Source organism: Procambarus clarkii, chromosome 1, assembly GCF_040958095.1.
Source record: "Procambarus clarkii isolate CNS0578487 chromosome 1, FALCON_Pclarkii_2.0, whole genome shotgun sequence".
Lineage (NCBI taxonomy): Eukaryota > Metazoa > Arthropoda > Malacostraca > Decapoda > Cambaridae > Procambarus > Procambarus clarkii.
Window position 1 is genome coordinate 37,223,929 of NC_091150.1, and position 16,547 is coordinate 37,240,475.

The 16,547-nt window shown below is 38.6% G+C and overlaps 2 protein-coding genes across 4 annotated transcripts in view; one reads left to right on the top strand and one right to left on the bottom strand.

Moving 5' to 3' along the window:
- Nucleotides 1–8,208, bottom strand: part of LOC123769241 (exonuclease 3'-5' domain-containing protein 2) — a 28,775-nt gene extending 20,567 nt beyond the window's left edge. Inside the window, exons 1-3 of one of the 3 annotated variants that reach the window (XM_069334867.1) lie at nucleotides 8,011–8,167; nucleotides 6,736–7,398; nucleotides 3,513–3,737 (exon numbers count right to left, since the gene is read on the bottom strand). In XM_069334867.1, coding sequence (XP_069190968.1) covers nucleotides 3,513–3,724 — 212 coding nt within the window. In that variant the 5' untranslated portion in view covers nucleotides 3,725–3,737; nucleotides 6,736–7,398; nucleotides 8,011–8,167. Of the gene's footprint in view, nucleotides 1–3,512; nucleotides 3,738–6,735; nucleotides 7,399–7,866 lie in introns of all 3 variants that reach the window. The other 2 variants (XM_045760416.2, XM_045760335.2) reach the window with 2 other exon arrangements.
- Nucleotides 8,209–14,579: 6,371 nt separating this feature from the next.
- RpS4 (ribosomal protein S4) overlaps nucleotides 14,580–16,547 on the top strand; it is a 12,259-nt gene continuing 10,291 nt past the window's right edge. The window contains exon 1 of the mRNA XM_069334955.1: nucleotides 14,580–14,657. Within this exon, the coding sequence (XP_069191056.1) occupies nucleotides 14,652–14,657 (6 nt within the window). The 5' untranslated portion in view covers nucleotides 14,580–14,651. The remainder of the gene's footprint in view (nucleotides 14,658–16,547) is intronic.

Below are 16,547 nucleotides of genomic sequence, written 5' to 3' on the forward strand. Positions count from 1 at the left end.
ACACCACAATCCTTACCACTATCAACTGCCTCAACTATGCTGGAATAAAATGATAGCAAATTTATTAAACATGAACGACCATTTGTAAAACCATGTTGTGAACCATGTTGTTGCGTAAGAAAGCAATTGTCAATTATTTCTAAAAAATCGTCTGCTTCATTATTACTTGTTCTGTTTAACCAGTTTATTCCACTAAAATTAAAGTCACTCATGACATAAATACTGTTAGACCTAGATGTGCTAGATACTTCATCCCATAGATGCTTTGCTTCCATTCTGTCTAAGTTTGGTGGCCTGTATATAACTCCTATTATAAAAATATTTGCTTTTACGTTTAATTCTAGCCAAATAGTTTCTGTATGTGGCTAAGTTTTGATTCCCCTCAGACTACATTTCAAATTTTCCCTAAGATATATGGCTACTCCCCTTCCTCATCTATATCTATCTGTGTGAAATAGTTTAAATCCATTTATTTGATATTCAGCTAATAGTTCTCTATTTTCTACATTCATCCACATTTCAGTAAGTGCAATAATATCTTTTTCTGTACAGACAAGAGCATTTAAATAGTTTATTTTGTTTCTTAGACTCCTACCGTTTGTGTAATATACCCTAAGTGTATTGCTGTTTTGAGGCCCTTCTCTTTCCCTGTTCATTTTTCCAATTTGTTTTCCCCATAAACACATACTGTACTGTTATTACCTCCCCTCTCCCTATCAATTCCCATACCACTATCTACTAACAATCTAAACCAAACAAACCCCTCCAACCACAGGTTGCAATGAGTTGGCAACAGCAACAACCCCAGCCCTCGATAAATGCACCAGAGGTGCATTTATCGAGGGCGTAGACAGTCTTGTGGCGTAGACAGTCTACGCCACAAGGCACAGAATCTGAGACAAATCACTGGAGCCAGAGGCACAAGACCACCCCAGTAACACATCAGCCTGAGAACTGCAAGGTGCATCGCCGATGTGGGGGTCTGGGGCTCCCCCTTTCCCCTCCGGGGAAGGGGGGTTTGCACAGACAGCGGCGTGGCGACATGATGACATCATGCCCATTTGGAGAGTTCTGTCCACTTGTTTGGCTTTCAGTACCAATGGTTTCCCCAGAATAGGGGTTTGTTTTGGGGCACCTGCCTTTCTGGGTGCCAGATCCAGTCGATGGCACACAGAATGCTCCCAACCACACAGGATTTTCTATTGGCCATTACTCCTTGTGCCTCTCTTGAGGGGGCCAAGTTCTGGCTTGTGGTCCCTGGTAGGCAAGAACTCCATGCACATTGACTGATGCCAGAAAGTTATATATATCCATTCAGCCTGGATAGCTCTGGTGAACCAACGGGGCCTCCCCCCCCCCCCAGAAATGCAAGTTTTGCCCATCTCATGATACAATATTTCTCTCTCCTATATATTGTAAATAAAGACAGATTTTATATTTAACAAACAAAAATCAAGAAACACTGATCTTATTAAATGCAAGGCTACCATATTTGAGAAGTTGAAAGTAAGCTTTAACATTAGGACAACTTTCCATTTTTCAAATATGGAAGTCATCCTTACATTACATACATACATACATACATACACATACAGAATTTATTCAATATTTCACCATCCATGTATTCAAAAGCAATTCTGAAGTTGAAAAGCATAGCATAGGCTCTGCGTACAATGTTCTTTGTGTGGTCCTCAGATGACAATTTTCTATCCAAGACCACCCTAGATCTCTTTCTTTTTCAGAATTCTTTAATGCCTTTTCACTTAATTTGTAGATTCCGCATGGCCTATTTTCTCCTATTCCACAATCTATAACGTGGCATTTATTCACATTAAATACCATCAGCCAAATGTTACTCTATATACTTATTTTGCCCAGGTCATCTTGAAGGGCATGGCAATCATTTAAAAAGTTTCTTATCTTACCTACTAGTGTGGCATCATCAGGAAACATGTTTATAAAGTTCTTTATTCCTTCTGATAGATTGTACATATAGATAATGAACATTACTGGTACTACAAATGAACCCTGTAGTACACCACTTAAAATTTACACAGTCTGATACATTGCCTCTTGATTACTGCCCTCATTTTTTGTCAGAAATTTTGTCATTCATGTCAGAAGTCTCCCTGTCATTCCTTTAGTATACCTGTATTCCAGTTTTCAGAACAACCTCTTATATGGGACTGTCAAAAGCCTTTCAAGGTCCATATAAATACAATCAACCCATCTATCTCTTTCCTGTAAAATTTATGTGGCTGTAGAAACTAGACTTGTTACACAGGACTTTCCAGTTTCAAAATCGTACTGTTATTATGTCATTTCTCTTCAGGAGTTCTACCCATTTGTTTTAATTATTTTTCTAGTGTTTTGACTATCATGTTTGTCAACAATATAGGTCTATAATTAAGAGTGTCATCCCTCCTACCATTTTTGTAGATTAGAACTGTGCCTTTTTCCATATATCTGTGAAGACAAAGATGCTAGAAAAATAAACTAACGTGGAGTGTTAAACTCAGATGGGCATTACCTCAGAACCAAAGTGAAATTTCATCTAGACCAATTGCTTTGTTCTTACTTAGCTTCTTGAAAATTTTTCCAATTCATATCGTGATGCCTCTATGTACTCTATGTTATTCTCTGAAATTCATATTGTGTCTGGTTCTCTGAAAATTTCATTTTTTGCAAACACATTTTGGAACTGTTGGTGAGTGGAGGATGGTGTTGCTAGGGTGGAGAGTGGTGTTATTAGAGTTATTTCTAGTGTTGGTTTGTGTGTCAGGGAGGGTCCAGTGTGTGTGAGTGCAAAGATGTGGGTGTGTAGGAAGGACATGGTGGGATGTTAGATTGTGAAGTAGTTTGAGTCAGGGGACATTATTTTTATATTAGGAGCTGCCGTCTGATGGCAGTAAGGTGCAGTGGCTGGGCAGGACAAGAAGTTGGAATGAACACTACTGAGTTGATTCTTGGTTGCAACTTACTCTTTGAAAGGGCTCCAAGTTTTTGGACTGTGCTTTCTGACAGTCAATCCAGGCTGGACTGAGAATTTTCTATTACATTACAGGCATCTCTCTAGCAACAGTTTTAAAAAATCCGTATTATAAACTCATGGAATTGCCTACCCGTCAAAGCTGTAAATGCTAAAACTCTGCTCCAATTCAAGATCCAGCTTGATAAAATCATCAGGACAAATGGGTAGACTTTTGACAAGCTGCCGACTTCCTGTTCTCATCGAGACCACTACAGAGATAGTGGCCCTCATGTAAATTTAGATAAATTCAAACTGCTGTCCTGCCTTTAATAAGTACAGATGTGTCATGAGGCCTATATTGAATTTTCAGAATTTGTGGTTGTAATACCTACTTAAGATATTCCTACTAGGTATACCTAACAAAATGTAAAAACTTTAAATACATGAGGAGCCATAAGATCTTGCAGAACGAAGCCTACATATAGCAGAAGAAATCTAGTCTTAAAAAGATAGAAAATAAAGACAATACAAATTCACCTACTTGTACAATAATGGTAGAACCTTTGCCCAGCCATCCTCGCTAGTCACCACATGCACACACTTCTCTACTGCCTTCACTGATCTCAGCATCCTCCAGGAGTGAAGTGCCTCCACAATAGCTGTGTTATGATAGGCAATCAATCCAGCACTCCCCACGCCAAGCAGAAAACCACTGACCACAGCTGAGTGCTCTTGCATCCACTTCCAGGTCATCCTGAGTTAAAGTCTGAAATGCCATCGAAGAAATAATTGACTGAAAAATAAATCAAATTTGAGTACTGTATTATATCCTATCATTTTCTTGGCAACATTGCATTCGAATACGCATGTTTGTTTTTTATATACCTACTATATACATGCCACACCTGTGACAGGTAAAAACATGCTTTTTTTTTTTTTTAAACAGCACCATCTGTTGGACATAAGAGCAACACACACTGTAATCTCCGAAAGTTCTTCACTGAATGCTTTGAAATTTTGACACAATGTTCCATTCAAATAAGTGCCTGTTTTTATATACCTACTATATAGATGCCACACATGTGACAGGTAAAAACATGTTTTTTTTTTAAACAGCGCCATCTGTTGCAAATAAAATCAACACATGCTATACTAAATATGTTACGATTCCATTTCAATGTTCCCGATTGCACTGATATATTGAATTTTCATAGATTTCAATATATTTTTATTTTTATTTAACTATTTTGTGTGACATTGCATTGGAATTAAGCTGTGTTGTTTACCATACCGTTCATTTCGTGAGTATGCAGTATGCGCGAAGCACTACCTAATAAATTCCCTGTAACCTACCTTACCCCTCTATTGTCAACCCGTCTGTTTTTTAAAAACAACGCTGTTTGTTGACCTAATTGTTATTTGTGCTGTTTTTTCAGCCATGTTCCCCCTTTTTTGTCTTTATTTTTATTTGTTCTCAACAGATTTTATTCTTTATACTCAATTAGTATTAAGTTTTAGTCATTAATGTTTTTCCTGCCCTAAACGCTTTGCGTAATAGTGGCTTTAGGCATTGTATGTACTAGCTCTATCTATAAATCGATCAAATTTTGGAAAATCTCTTGAATGTATGTACCTTACCTGAATAAACATTTATTTATTTATTTAGTACAGTTTATTTTATTATTTTTCATTGTTTTTCATTTCGTTTTTTTAATAGTTCTTATTTTTCAGTGATGGGAATATCAGATTATTTGATGTTCCCATTTTTCTGATGGGAACATCAGATCATTTGGGAATGCATCGGACGAGGGAGTAGTGAATGGTGGGGAGGACGAGAGGACGAGAGTGGAGGATGGTGGGGAGGACGAGGGTTTGGGGGAGGGGGGTAATGGTGGGGAGGATGAGGGGATGGGGGAGGGGGGTAATGGTGGCAACGAGGGGACAGGGGAGTGGAGAATGGTGGGGAGGACAAGGGGGGCAGGAGAGTGGAGAATGGTGGGAAGGACGGGGGCGTGGGGGATGGTGGGGAGGACGAGGGGAGGGGGGGAATGGTTGGGAGGACGAGGGGAGGGGGGAATGGTGGGGAGGACGAGGGGACAGGGGAGTGGGGAATGGTTGGGATGACGACGGGAATGGTGGGGAGGACAGGGAAACAGGGGAGGGTTGTGTGGCTCAGCAACGCGCATGCGTTGCCGAGTCACAGCAACATGTGGCCGGGTACAGCTAGTTAATGATCTCTTATTGTAAATATATTTCCTTTAACCAAATATAAAAAAATAAAGGTACTAACTTGCCACTTGTACTGTACGTGATAAAATGGTTAGCCTATATGACCCGGTAATACCAGTACTGTATATAACTTTCCCCACAGATTTGGGCATATCTTAAAAAACAGAAGTCAAAGTACACTGGCACCTACAAAACCATTCTGAAGAGATTGTAGAACAGACAGTCGAGCACACAATATGTCAAAATAGTGAGAATCGGTCAAAAACTGGAATTTTAGAAGCCACTCAAAGTTGAAACTCTAGTTTTAGAGATAATTGAAGTTATCAACAATGAATAAAGGTAGTTTTAATTCGTAAATTTAATTGTATGTTTTAATAAACATTGTTTGGCATTCATACTCGAATATGTGAAAGTTGTAGGTCAATGTGTGTTGAAATGAAGTCAAGAAAAAATAACCCCCAATAAACACAAAATATAGGGATAATTATAATAATTATAATGATTTAGGGGATATATTTAGGGGATATTTTATATAAGTGAAAAAGCCCTAATATGGTCCCTAACATCAAAACAGCCTAAAGAGACAAAGAAAATAGAGTTTGAAATCAGAGAAAAAAATCAGCTAAAAAAATTAAGTCACAAGTTTTGCGAGTCGTGACTGATTTATTTGTTGACCAATTTCATTCTATCTTCACATAGTTAGGGAAACACATGCATTCTCCAGGATGTAAAGGTTATAACAAAATCAGATAATGAACAAAGGAGAAAAAAATAACTAAAATCTTAAAAAAAAATTCCCCTTAAAAAATGTTTTGGGGGACATTGATGAAAGAAACATATTATCATTGGACAATGTATTTATATGATATACAGGTATAACAATATAGAGCATATTAACAAAGTTATTCATTATTAGTTGTGTTATTATGTATTACTTAGCAATGATATAAAGGCACCAACTGCATAGCCACTTTGTGGACACTTCTTACTACTATAGTACTATTCTTCTTCTTTGAGCGTCGGACAGGTGTTTGCATCTCTTTATTACTGCATAATCCTTCAGTTCCAGTTATTAGCTGTTCTCCTTATCAACAAAACGTTCTTATTTAAAAAAAAAAATTTGTCTAAAATCAATTCCTGAAAATATTTTGATGAAAGTTTCACGACACTGAAGCCAAAAAGTTGTAAAGTTATTAAACATTTTTAAGTTATTTTTACATAATTTGAATATTTTTTGCTACCAGGCCCCCAATATGTGCAGTAATATGCACGGTCTAAGGGTTAACTGAATTAAAATATAAGAAAAAATGAATATACTGTACAGTACAGTAGTACCTTCGTTTTCAAATTTAATCCAATCTCAGAGACGGTTCGAAAACCAAAAATTAAAAAAACAACATAAGATATAATGTAAATTGAATTAATCCGTTCCACACCCCCTACTTAAAAATGCATTTTATATATATGCACTGTATATTTTATATATATGCACTGTGCTTATATTTTGTATTACAGTATGTACAGGTATATCTTACCTTTATTGAGGACTTGTTGGCATATGTAAGACGGTGAGGAAGAGGGGAGAAGGAGAGGTGTTAGTGCAACATCTCTTCTGTGTTGTACTGTTTGGAAGGGGAGTCCCCTTTCATTTTAACAGCAGTGATGACATTTCTGTGGTACTCTCTCTTACATTTTGCAGGCATACCACTAGGACCTGGTTGTGGCTCACTGCTTGCTTGTCTTACTAACAATCTGTCTATAGACACTTGTTTTTCCCAACATTTTAATACTTGTCTATAGTGAGACATCACATTATCTCACTATGAATGATCTCTTGTTTTTCCTCTATCGTCATCCTCACAACTATTTTCTTAGGTTGAACTTTACCGCTGACTTTCTTGGAACCCATTGAATGACATATAATAAGAACTTTTACGGTCAGAAACCAAGCACAAAAATAATGAAATTCTTCACAAAGAATTCAAGCACAGTCGTCACTAGGCAGGAGACACTGGTAAACTGAAGCGCTCCACGTGCTTGGTCGGCCCATATGTTTATCAACAAACTCGAGCACAGAGGCAAACCTCGAATACTGAGTCAAATGTTTTGAAGAAATTGAGCTCGAGAACCGAAAAATTCTAAAAGAGGAGTATTCAAAAACCAAGGTTCCACTGTACAAGTTTGCATGTGTCTTTTTTCTGTAAGTAAGGAAAGTAAATTTATTTATTTATATATATGCAAGAAGGTACATTGGGTTTGTGAGAATACATAGCATTGTGTTTACATTCTTGTAAACACAATGCTACTAGCATTGTTGTTAAATGATTTGGCGAGTCAAATTCCAGGGAAAATTAGGATTAAAGACCAACCCAAAATGCTATGCATGCTAGTGCCTTTACAAGAATGTAAGAATGCTTGTATATACATAAAAAACTATGTGTATATCATCCAGTGAGCAGTTGTGTCTGACCAGTAACTAGGTGGTGATTGAGTATGGGCTCGCCCTTAAATGTGCATACCTCTCTGTCTAACAGGCGTGTCCCTGAATGATAAGGTATTTTCCCCTCAACAACAGATTTTTCGTCCATAAAAGATTACAAGACTATGAAACTGCCTACTCGTCAAAACTATGGCGAAGACAGTAACAATTTTACTATACAACTTACCACACTATGGTAGAACTGGAAGATCTTAATCTAGCCAACGGCTTCCTATCCCAGCTAAAGATAGTGGCCAGCAGGTGAATTTACGTAAATTGTCTAAATACTGATTCTTGTGTGAAGGCCTTTCTTGTACACCTTGACACGTACCTGCAGTAGAAACACCTGTTCTCTCTACAGTTTACCACAGCCATATGTATTAAGGGCCGGGGTTGCTGCATCATCTAGAAGTCTTGCATTTCACCATTCTTTGCAAGGGCTTATCAGCAGCCTCTCACCGCCACGTTTGTTTACCTTCCGTCACCCAGTGTTGCCAACCCGACCCGCACCACGTTGTTCAACCCTCGTGCTGGCCGGTGGCTGCGTGGCTCCCACGCTCCCCGACCCTCCAAAGGCTTTGACTAGCCTTTGACTAAGGCTAGTCAAAGGACAACAAGATACAATTTTACTCATTAGGTCTCGCTACTGATGAAGCATCCCTCTTCAATTTTCAGGATTGATGCGATGTCTGGCGTACATATCGCCTATCTCAGTAAGGTTGATGGGTAACTGCTGTTTTCCGGTTAGATCTTCTAGGGTGGCGAGAGAGAGAGAGGATCCGGCGCCGGCTTGGTCGAGTCAGAGTGCCAAGGGTTGGCGGGTCTTGGTGGACTCCTGGTGTGACTGGGCATCTATTTCAGCCTCTCAAGTTAGGCCCGGGGTCATAACTGCATGGATATGTGTTATGCAGGTTTTGTCGTTATCTAGGTACATCGACTACTGTTCGACTTTATCTGGACACTTGACGTTTATATCGTCTGGATGGCGATAGATAATCTTGCTGAACAATGCTTTACTGGCCGCAAGGCAAAGGTCTGTATCGCCGACAGGCAACATTTTATCCGCAAAGCTTATTTTTCCTTGACAATTGAGAGACCGTCAGGAACATATGCAGCACGTGTGTCATTGAAGCATCGAAATCAACATCGACCTCTGTGGCGACTGCTGTAACAACTGGTGAGACGTTGTCCTCTGTCGCGACTGCTCTGACGACCGTGAAACGTCCTCTGTAGTGCTCTCTACAGCAACTGCTGAAATGAGACAATTGCTGTGACGACCTTTGCAGCAACCAGTATGGTGATTGCTCAGTAACAACTGTGATGACCACATGGTAAAAGTTGTGACGCCCTTGATTGCTGTACAACTCTGTGCGCACCCGTCTGGAGACAACTGTATCCTTCAAAAGTGCATACAAAAACAAATACAATAGAACTTATTTTATTAAAACCTTTAAAATTTGAACACACTGAAGGACATTAATCCGGAGAGCCTTGATAACTAAGCGGAACCTCTGGAGAGGGTGGATGTTGGACGTTCAATTCACAATGAACATCATAGATTATGATATATAAAAAAGGAGCATTAAACTTAGCTACCCAGGAAATCAGATCAGCCAAAAGAAACTACGAATAAAAACTTGCCTAAGACATAAAGAAGGATCCAACGTCGTTTTATTCCTATATGAGAAGTCCTTAAAGGATAAGACTAACCAATTTATAATGAATGATAAAAGGGCAGCTAACATTTTGAATTAATTCTTTACAAGGAACTAGAAAGATTAGAGGACATCCCATTACCCACATAAATGTTTGAAGGAGGTGAAGTAAACGAATTATGGTATACAACCGTACCGTGCGACATAATCAGGAAATATCATTGACAAACGAAAAGACTCAAAAGCTCCAGGTGTGGATGGAATTCAATCAAAAGTCGTAAAATAAATGGCAGAAGAACTATGCCTACCGCTGAAACTACTTTTCAAATATTCTGTGGACCAAGGGATAGTCTCTCTTAGATTGGACATGTGCAAATGTCACCCAAATTTTAAAAAAGGAAGAAAGAGCTCGGCAGAAAACTATCGTCCGATCACCTTGACATCACACATCTACAAACTCATTGAGAGAATTCTAAAGGAGGTGCGCCTCCCATTTGGATTATTGTATCCAAGCATGGAGACCTCATCTTCAGAAGGACATAGCTGCTCTGGAGACAGTGCAACACCGGGCAACAAAAATCGTTCTAGAACTAAGTCAACTCACGTATCAGAAACGGTTGAGGGCCACAAGGCTAACAACACTGCAACCCAGGCATGACAGGGCGGATCTCATTGAACCTTTTAAAATACTGAACTATTTGCAGAATGTTGATCCAGACAATTTCTTCAAAAGGTCAATATAACACAAATAAGGAGCAACGGTTTCAAGCTCAATAAACAAGAAAGAAATAAGAATGTAAGAATTCTTTTATACAAAAATAAACAAAAATAAAAACCATGGTGTGGGGACTGAAAAGAAGAGTTGCTTTTATAAACCACAGAACAGCCTACCCGCTGAAGCCGTAAATGCCAAAACTCTGCTTAAATTTAAAATCCAACTTGAAAAAAATTCTCAGAACAAATGGGGGGGACCTGCTTTTTGGCTTCCGAACACTCGAGGCCACTAGTGTTAGTGACCCCTCAGGTAAATTCAGGTAAATTCACGTTTGCCGAAACGCTTTGGGTAATAGTGGCTTCATTGGCGAGAATTAGGCTGGGATATCGATATCTATGTAGGTGGCTGCACGTAATGAATCTCCCAATGGTGAACACTCCAATTCCCGATAGCACAGTTGGATTCGTCCTCGACGCACAATTAAGAATTCCGGGTTCGAATTCCGGACGGGACAGAAATGGTTGGGCACCAAACGAAAAGACGTACCGGCAAGCAGGTCAGACACAACCAGTACTATGATGGTGCTAAACTGAAAGAACTTAAATCAATTGCTAGACAAACGGGTAAAGCATATAAGAGCCTTAGAACTCCTCAAATGTTAAAACTGTTTCAGGCCGCGCTTGCAGCGGCAAGGGAGAGAATGACTGAACTCAGACGATATGAATGTGAGGATTTTGTTAGTGGACTTAACCTGCATACTTCCCTGGGCAAAGTCTGGAAAGGCATAAACAAAATTATTGGTAAAAATAATAGATAAGTTTCACATCCAAACCCGCTACAGAAAGCCAATCAGTTAATTACAAAATGGGCTCAGGTTTCCAGCTTTGGAATGTTACCAGCTAGCACTAGGGAGAAATTACAGGCGAAGTTCTCAGACAGAAATACTCTCATAAATTTCATGTTCAGTAAGCAACATGACGAATGTGATGTTCCATATCAGAATATGAATTGGCTGCAGCCCTCTCCAGGGGCAGTAGCGCTGCTCCTGGTGAGGACGGTATCACCTATGATATTCTAAGATTCCTATATCGTGTACCCGGTAACCCATTATTAGAATTGTTTAATGCGAGTTATGTCACTAGGCAGTTGCCAGTTTCATGGACCAGCAATCTTACAGTACCTGTACGGCCTAGCCAACCTGATGCTTTTCATCCCATCTCACAGACCAGTTGCATGTGCAAAACCTTTGAGAGATTGGTGCTTAATAGATTATTGTACAGTATAGAGTTAAAGAGCACATGTCACCTGATATCAATGATTTCACACATGGTAAAAGTGTACACAACTGTATCACAACCTTTCTCACTGTTCATGGAGATAAAAGGCACAAGTATAGAGCATTTCTTGATTTAAAACATGCCTTTGATATTGCTAATAGGGAAGTGATTAAGTATGAATTAGCAAGAATGAATATAAGTAGACAATTATAACAATGGGTAAGGGGCTATCTTCTCAACCGGAAGTCCTCTGCACTGGTCCAAGGCTACACGAGTGAAACTAAATCTTAAGTTCTTAAGCTAGGCACCCCACAAGGAGGGGATACTAAGTCCTACCTTGTTTAATGTTCTAATTAATGCCTTACTAAAATCAATCCCAACTAGTCCGGTAAATATAACTATCAGCTATGCAGATGACATCCTTGTACATACTAAAACCCACCGCGAAATGCAAACAATCTTAAATTGTATACATAAAGCCTTGTGAGAGCCTTGGTCTTGTAATCAACGCTGCTAAAACTAAGGTATTTAACAGAAATTGGCAACCTCAAAAGTGGACCACGAAAACTTAAGATAGATAACATACCAATAGACTATGTCTCTTCTTTCAAATACCTTGGTGTCTCTGTCCCTTGTACCTCAACTGCAGTCAATAAGTTACATCAACAATGTAGAGACAGACTCAGACAGAACAGAAAGACAGAAGGCTCTTCTTCTAAGCTCTAAGCTTCTTCTAAGCTCTAAGAGACAGAAGGCTCTTAGAACTGTAGTGGGGTACAGCCCCACGGTGTTAATATTAGAATTATATATTATAATATATAATTATAATATATTAATATAATATATTATAAATATAATTATAATATTAGAATTAGTGTTATACGGTGTTAATATTAGACTAGCAAAAATGATGTACTTAGCATATATATATGGTCTCTGATAGACTATCCTGCACCAGCTTTAGTCCTGCAAAATGACAAAAGTATTGATAAACTGGAAAGAATGCAAAATAAGCACTCAGAATTATACTTGACTGTTCTATAACTACCAAAGTTCTCAATATGCGGAAAGAATTAAATATACTTAGCATTCGAGATAGAATATTTGAAATCAATCTTATGATGGGACTAAAGCTTCTGCGTGATAACAAAAACAACATTGTGTCAGTTGAACTGTTAGAACACATACGTAGTGGAACCAGCATGTCTAAATGAATTCAAAGAACAGCCACTCATATTAAAATGATGGGACTGCACGATGTATATACAGATGAAAGAGTACAGCACTTCCTTCCACCCTGGCAGATAGTACCTTTTGACATCCTGACCCCTGCATACCCCATCAAGAAACTAATCACAAGCAACCCCCATGCTCAGCTTGCTGCTAAATTAAGCACCATAGAACACATTCACAATATACAAACTGAAAACAACTTAGCACAGACCATATACACTGACGGATCACTCAATACAACTACAGGGAAGGCAGGAAGTGCTGTTATTGCTTATCAGCACGATGGCAGCACAATTCAAAGGAATATAAGAATTAGTAACTGGGCATCCACAATGCAAGCTGAGTTGGTAGAAATACTGTGAGCACTCGAAATTATTGACAACACTGAAGTAGACAGTTTAATTATTTCCTTTCCTCACTACTAGCAATAAACAGTTTGCCACCAAGTAATAACGTGCTTGTCTCGTTAAGCGAAGCGATGAGGTCTGATAAAGACCTCATCCGAGTGATGATGGTCTGATAAGTGATGAGAAAAAGATCCGAGTGATGAGGTCTGATAAAGACCTTTTGTGCCCTCTGTAATGCTTTTTGCCGCTACAGCTCACAGGATGAGTATAGGGTGCACAATATACTAGCCACCTCTGGCGGCAACAATCAATTCAATGGTTGGACACATTTTCTTTCACCTAATGCCTCGGTTCACCTAGCAGCAAGTAGATATTCAGATTCAGATTCAGATTCAGATGTTTATTCAGGTAAGGTATATACATACAAGTGATGTTACATTAATGGATTGATATATAGATAGAGCTAGTACATACAATGCCTAAAGCCACTATTACGCAATGCGTTTCGGGCAAATATTCAGGAGTGATAGCTTGTTGTGGGGTTGCAGCTTGGGCAGATTCAATAATTCGACCCTTGGGGGGGGGACTCGATTAAAAAAGCCTATCGTGTATGAAGACACTGGCTTCTTGTCCCCCGACACAATGAATTAAATTAAATTAATTTAATTATAAACTATGTGAACAAGAGCTGGGACATGCTCTCCAATATTATATCTGTGATTGACCTGTTATCAGTGATTTCAGACCAAATAGTACGAGGTACTTTAAGCTCTGTAACTACTACATATACACTCACGAATATTGGAAGATATTCTCGCGCTGTTCACAGAGTTTGCTAGTGGAGGCTAATAGATCAGCCTCACATTTCATATTCTCTCCTGATTCCATGTATGACTAACTATCCTGTGAGATGGGGATATTAAATGAACTTATTTTTTGAACCTACGCTATGAAATCTTTTATATATTTATATTAGGATCCCGGTAGTACAGTCGGGTTCGTTCTCGACACACAATCAAGAATTTCGGGTTCGAATCACGGGCGGGACAGAAATGGCTGGGCACATATCCTTTCACCTAATGCCTCAGTTCACCAGGCAGTGAGTAGGTACTCAGGAGTTAGTCAACTTGTGTCGTTACATCCTGGGCGTGGTCAGTAATTCAACCTTTGGGGGGACCTCACATAAAAGCGAAAAAAACGTGTATGAATACACTCTGGCTTCCCGTCCCCCGAAACATTGAATTATTATTATTATATAGATTAGGTGTAGCAGCATATTGCTGTGTATATTTGCCTGAAACGTTGTGCGTATTAGTGGCTTTAGGCATAGTATGTACTAGCTCTATCTAAAAATCCAACATTCTGTTTATAACTCAACTTGTATGTAGATGAATTTATAGCTAGTTTTTTTTATCTACACTATGTGATCTTTCATATAGAATAGGATAGCAGCACATTGCTGTGTATATCTAAGTTTGTTAATAAAAAAAACTCCCTATAACAAATGTAAATATAAAATCTATGATTTTAAGCAATATTACATACACCGTATATTTTAATGAATAAGCTATTCATATTCATATTATTATTATTATTAATTTTATTATTATTATTATATTACATCATAAGTATTACTAAAAGGGCTATAATTACAAATCAAATATAAAGCTTATAGTAGGGGTCGCTGGGGGAAGGAACCATCAGCGCCCTCTGTTTACACGGTCTTTCCCTCGCCAGACGGAGCCATGGCTGTGAGTCTCTCACCTTCACTCTTATTTTCCCAATATTTTGGCTGAGTATTGTCTTCCCCGTGTGTATCCGTTTTGTAGATCTCGACTAGAGGTGTCCAAGGTGTCGTAAAGTTCCCTTCCAGGTCAATATACGCAGCGATGAAGTAAATATAGTGGGATAAAAGTTGGTGTTTACATGTCGACTCGTGACGGTGGCGGTGGGTGATGGAGCTTGAGAAGTGCTGGTGCTTCTCGCTCCTGCAGTGAAGGTGCTGTATAATGGTGTTATCCGTCACCACTGTGCTAGAGGCTGTAAAGTGGTGGTACAGTACTCCTGAATTTTTGAAAGAGTCGTTTTGTGAAATGATGGTGGAAGTTGGGGGAGGTAGTTAGTGGTGTTGCATGGTACTAGTGTCCATAGCAAGTTAATTGTCTGAGGTGTTTACTATAGTTTACATTTCTTATTTTGTCATTAATCAACAAGTAACGTTTTTCATTGTTTGCTTTGTGTTTTTCCTTGTCTGTATTCTATACAATAATTAATTCTTAAATACCTGGGATACATAGCATTATGCTCAAAGCTATAACTTGTACATGTGTATAAGTTATATGTAAAGAGAGGCCAACTGGTAGTACTTTTCAACCACTTGGCCTGGACGGTATAGTGTCTTGCAGGTCGACGCTCAATCCCCCGACAGTTAAAGTGGTTGGGCACCATTTCTATCCTCCGTCCTATCTCAAATTCTTATTTTCATGTCACTTCCAAATGCTATATAGTCGCACTTTCTTTGCATGTACCTTGTCATGTCAACTTGTAGCACATTATACATTAGTCATTTGTTCTATATAGAAAAAGCAAACAAAATTCCCATGGGGACAATAGAGTAGAAACATCACGTGATTGCTATGTAGTGAGGTTTGTGATTGGCATTCATAGATGTAGAGCTTCATTCATTCATAGAGCTTGTTTAGAATTGGGTAAAGAACTAATAAGCGGCTTTTCACAAAGTGGTGGAATTACCTATATAACCCATAACTAAACTTGAGATTGTGAACAATTTAATGAAACATTCTGCTTGGATATAGGATAAAAATTGACTTCCGTTACTGAGGCAGTATTTTAGGGATAGGTGCATCATTTGCTGATGTTTATATAGGAAATCAAATCTTCTGTTTCTACAGTGTCCTGATTGAACCTATGAGACCTTTTCAGTGTATCTACTCTGCATTTCCTAGCATATCATCAGCTCCAGTATTTTATTTTATTATAATATGGTGTCTGGCCCTTCAGTGTCTTCCACGTATATGTTGATACATCTTGTCTTCTTTCTAGAGAGTACATTTTGAGACCTTTTAGATTGTCTTAAGAATTTAGGTGCTTTATAGTGTGTGCAAATCGTATTATTTTCTACATTTCTATTTTGGAAATCTCGCCCGCTTTGAAAGCGGAAGCAAGTACTGAGTCGTACTCGTCATACTGACCGTACTGATGTCAGGTGGGGACATACCAGCTCGAATAGTATGAGCATTGTGGTAGAATTCCTAGAGTTGAAGGTTTTTACAAATTAAATTGAACCCTGAATTTTGTTCAGTTCTTCATTCTAGTCATATTTATGTACCGGCAGTTTATCACTGTTGAACATCTTATTTTCTGCTGCCCAGTCAGACTTAATAGATGTGTCTTCATAAAAGTAATTTTAATGTTGATTTTTTTGTATCTGCAAATGATGACATGCTGTGACTTAGATTTATTATATCTGATAGGGGTACAGAGCTTTTCACCGTGCTTGGACTTCATTTTCTGTGTTCTTTCACCATAAATTGAATAACCATCACCCTATTTTATGGTATTCCTATTCTCATTTTATAGGCTATCATTCCATGGCCTTTGCAAAGTCTTTATATGCCATG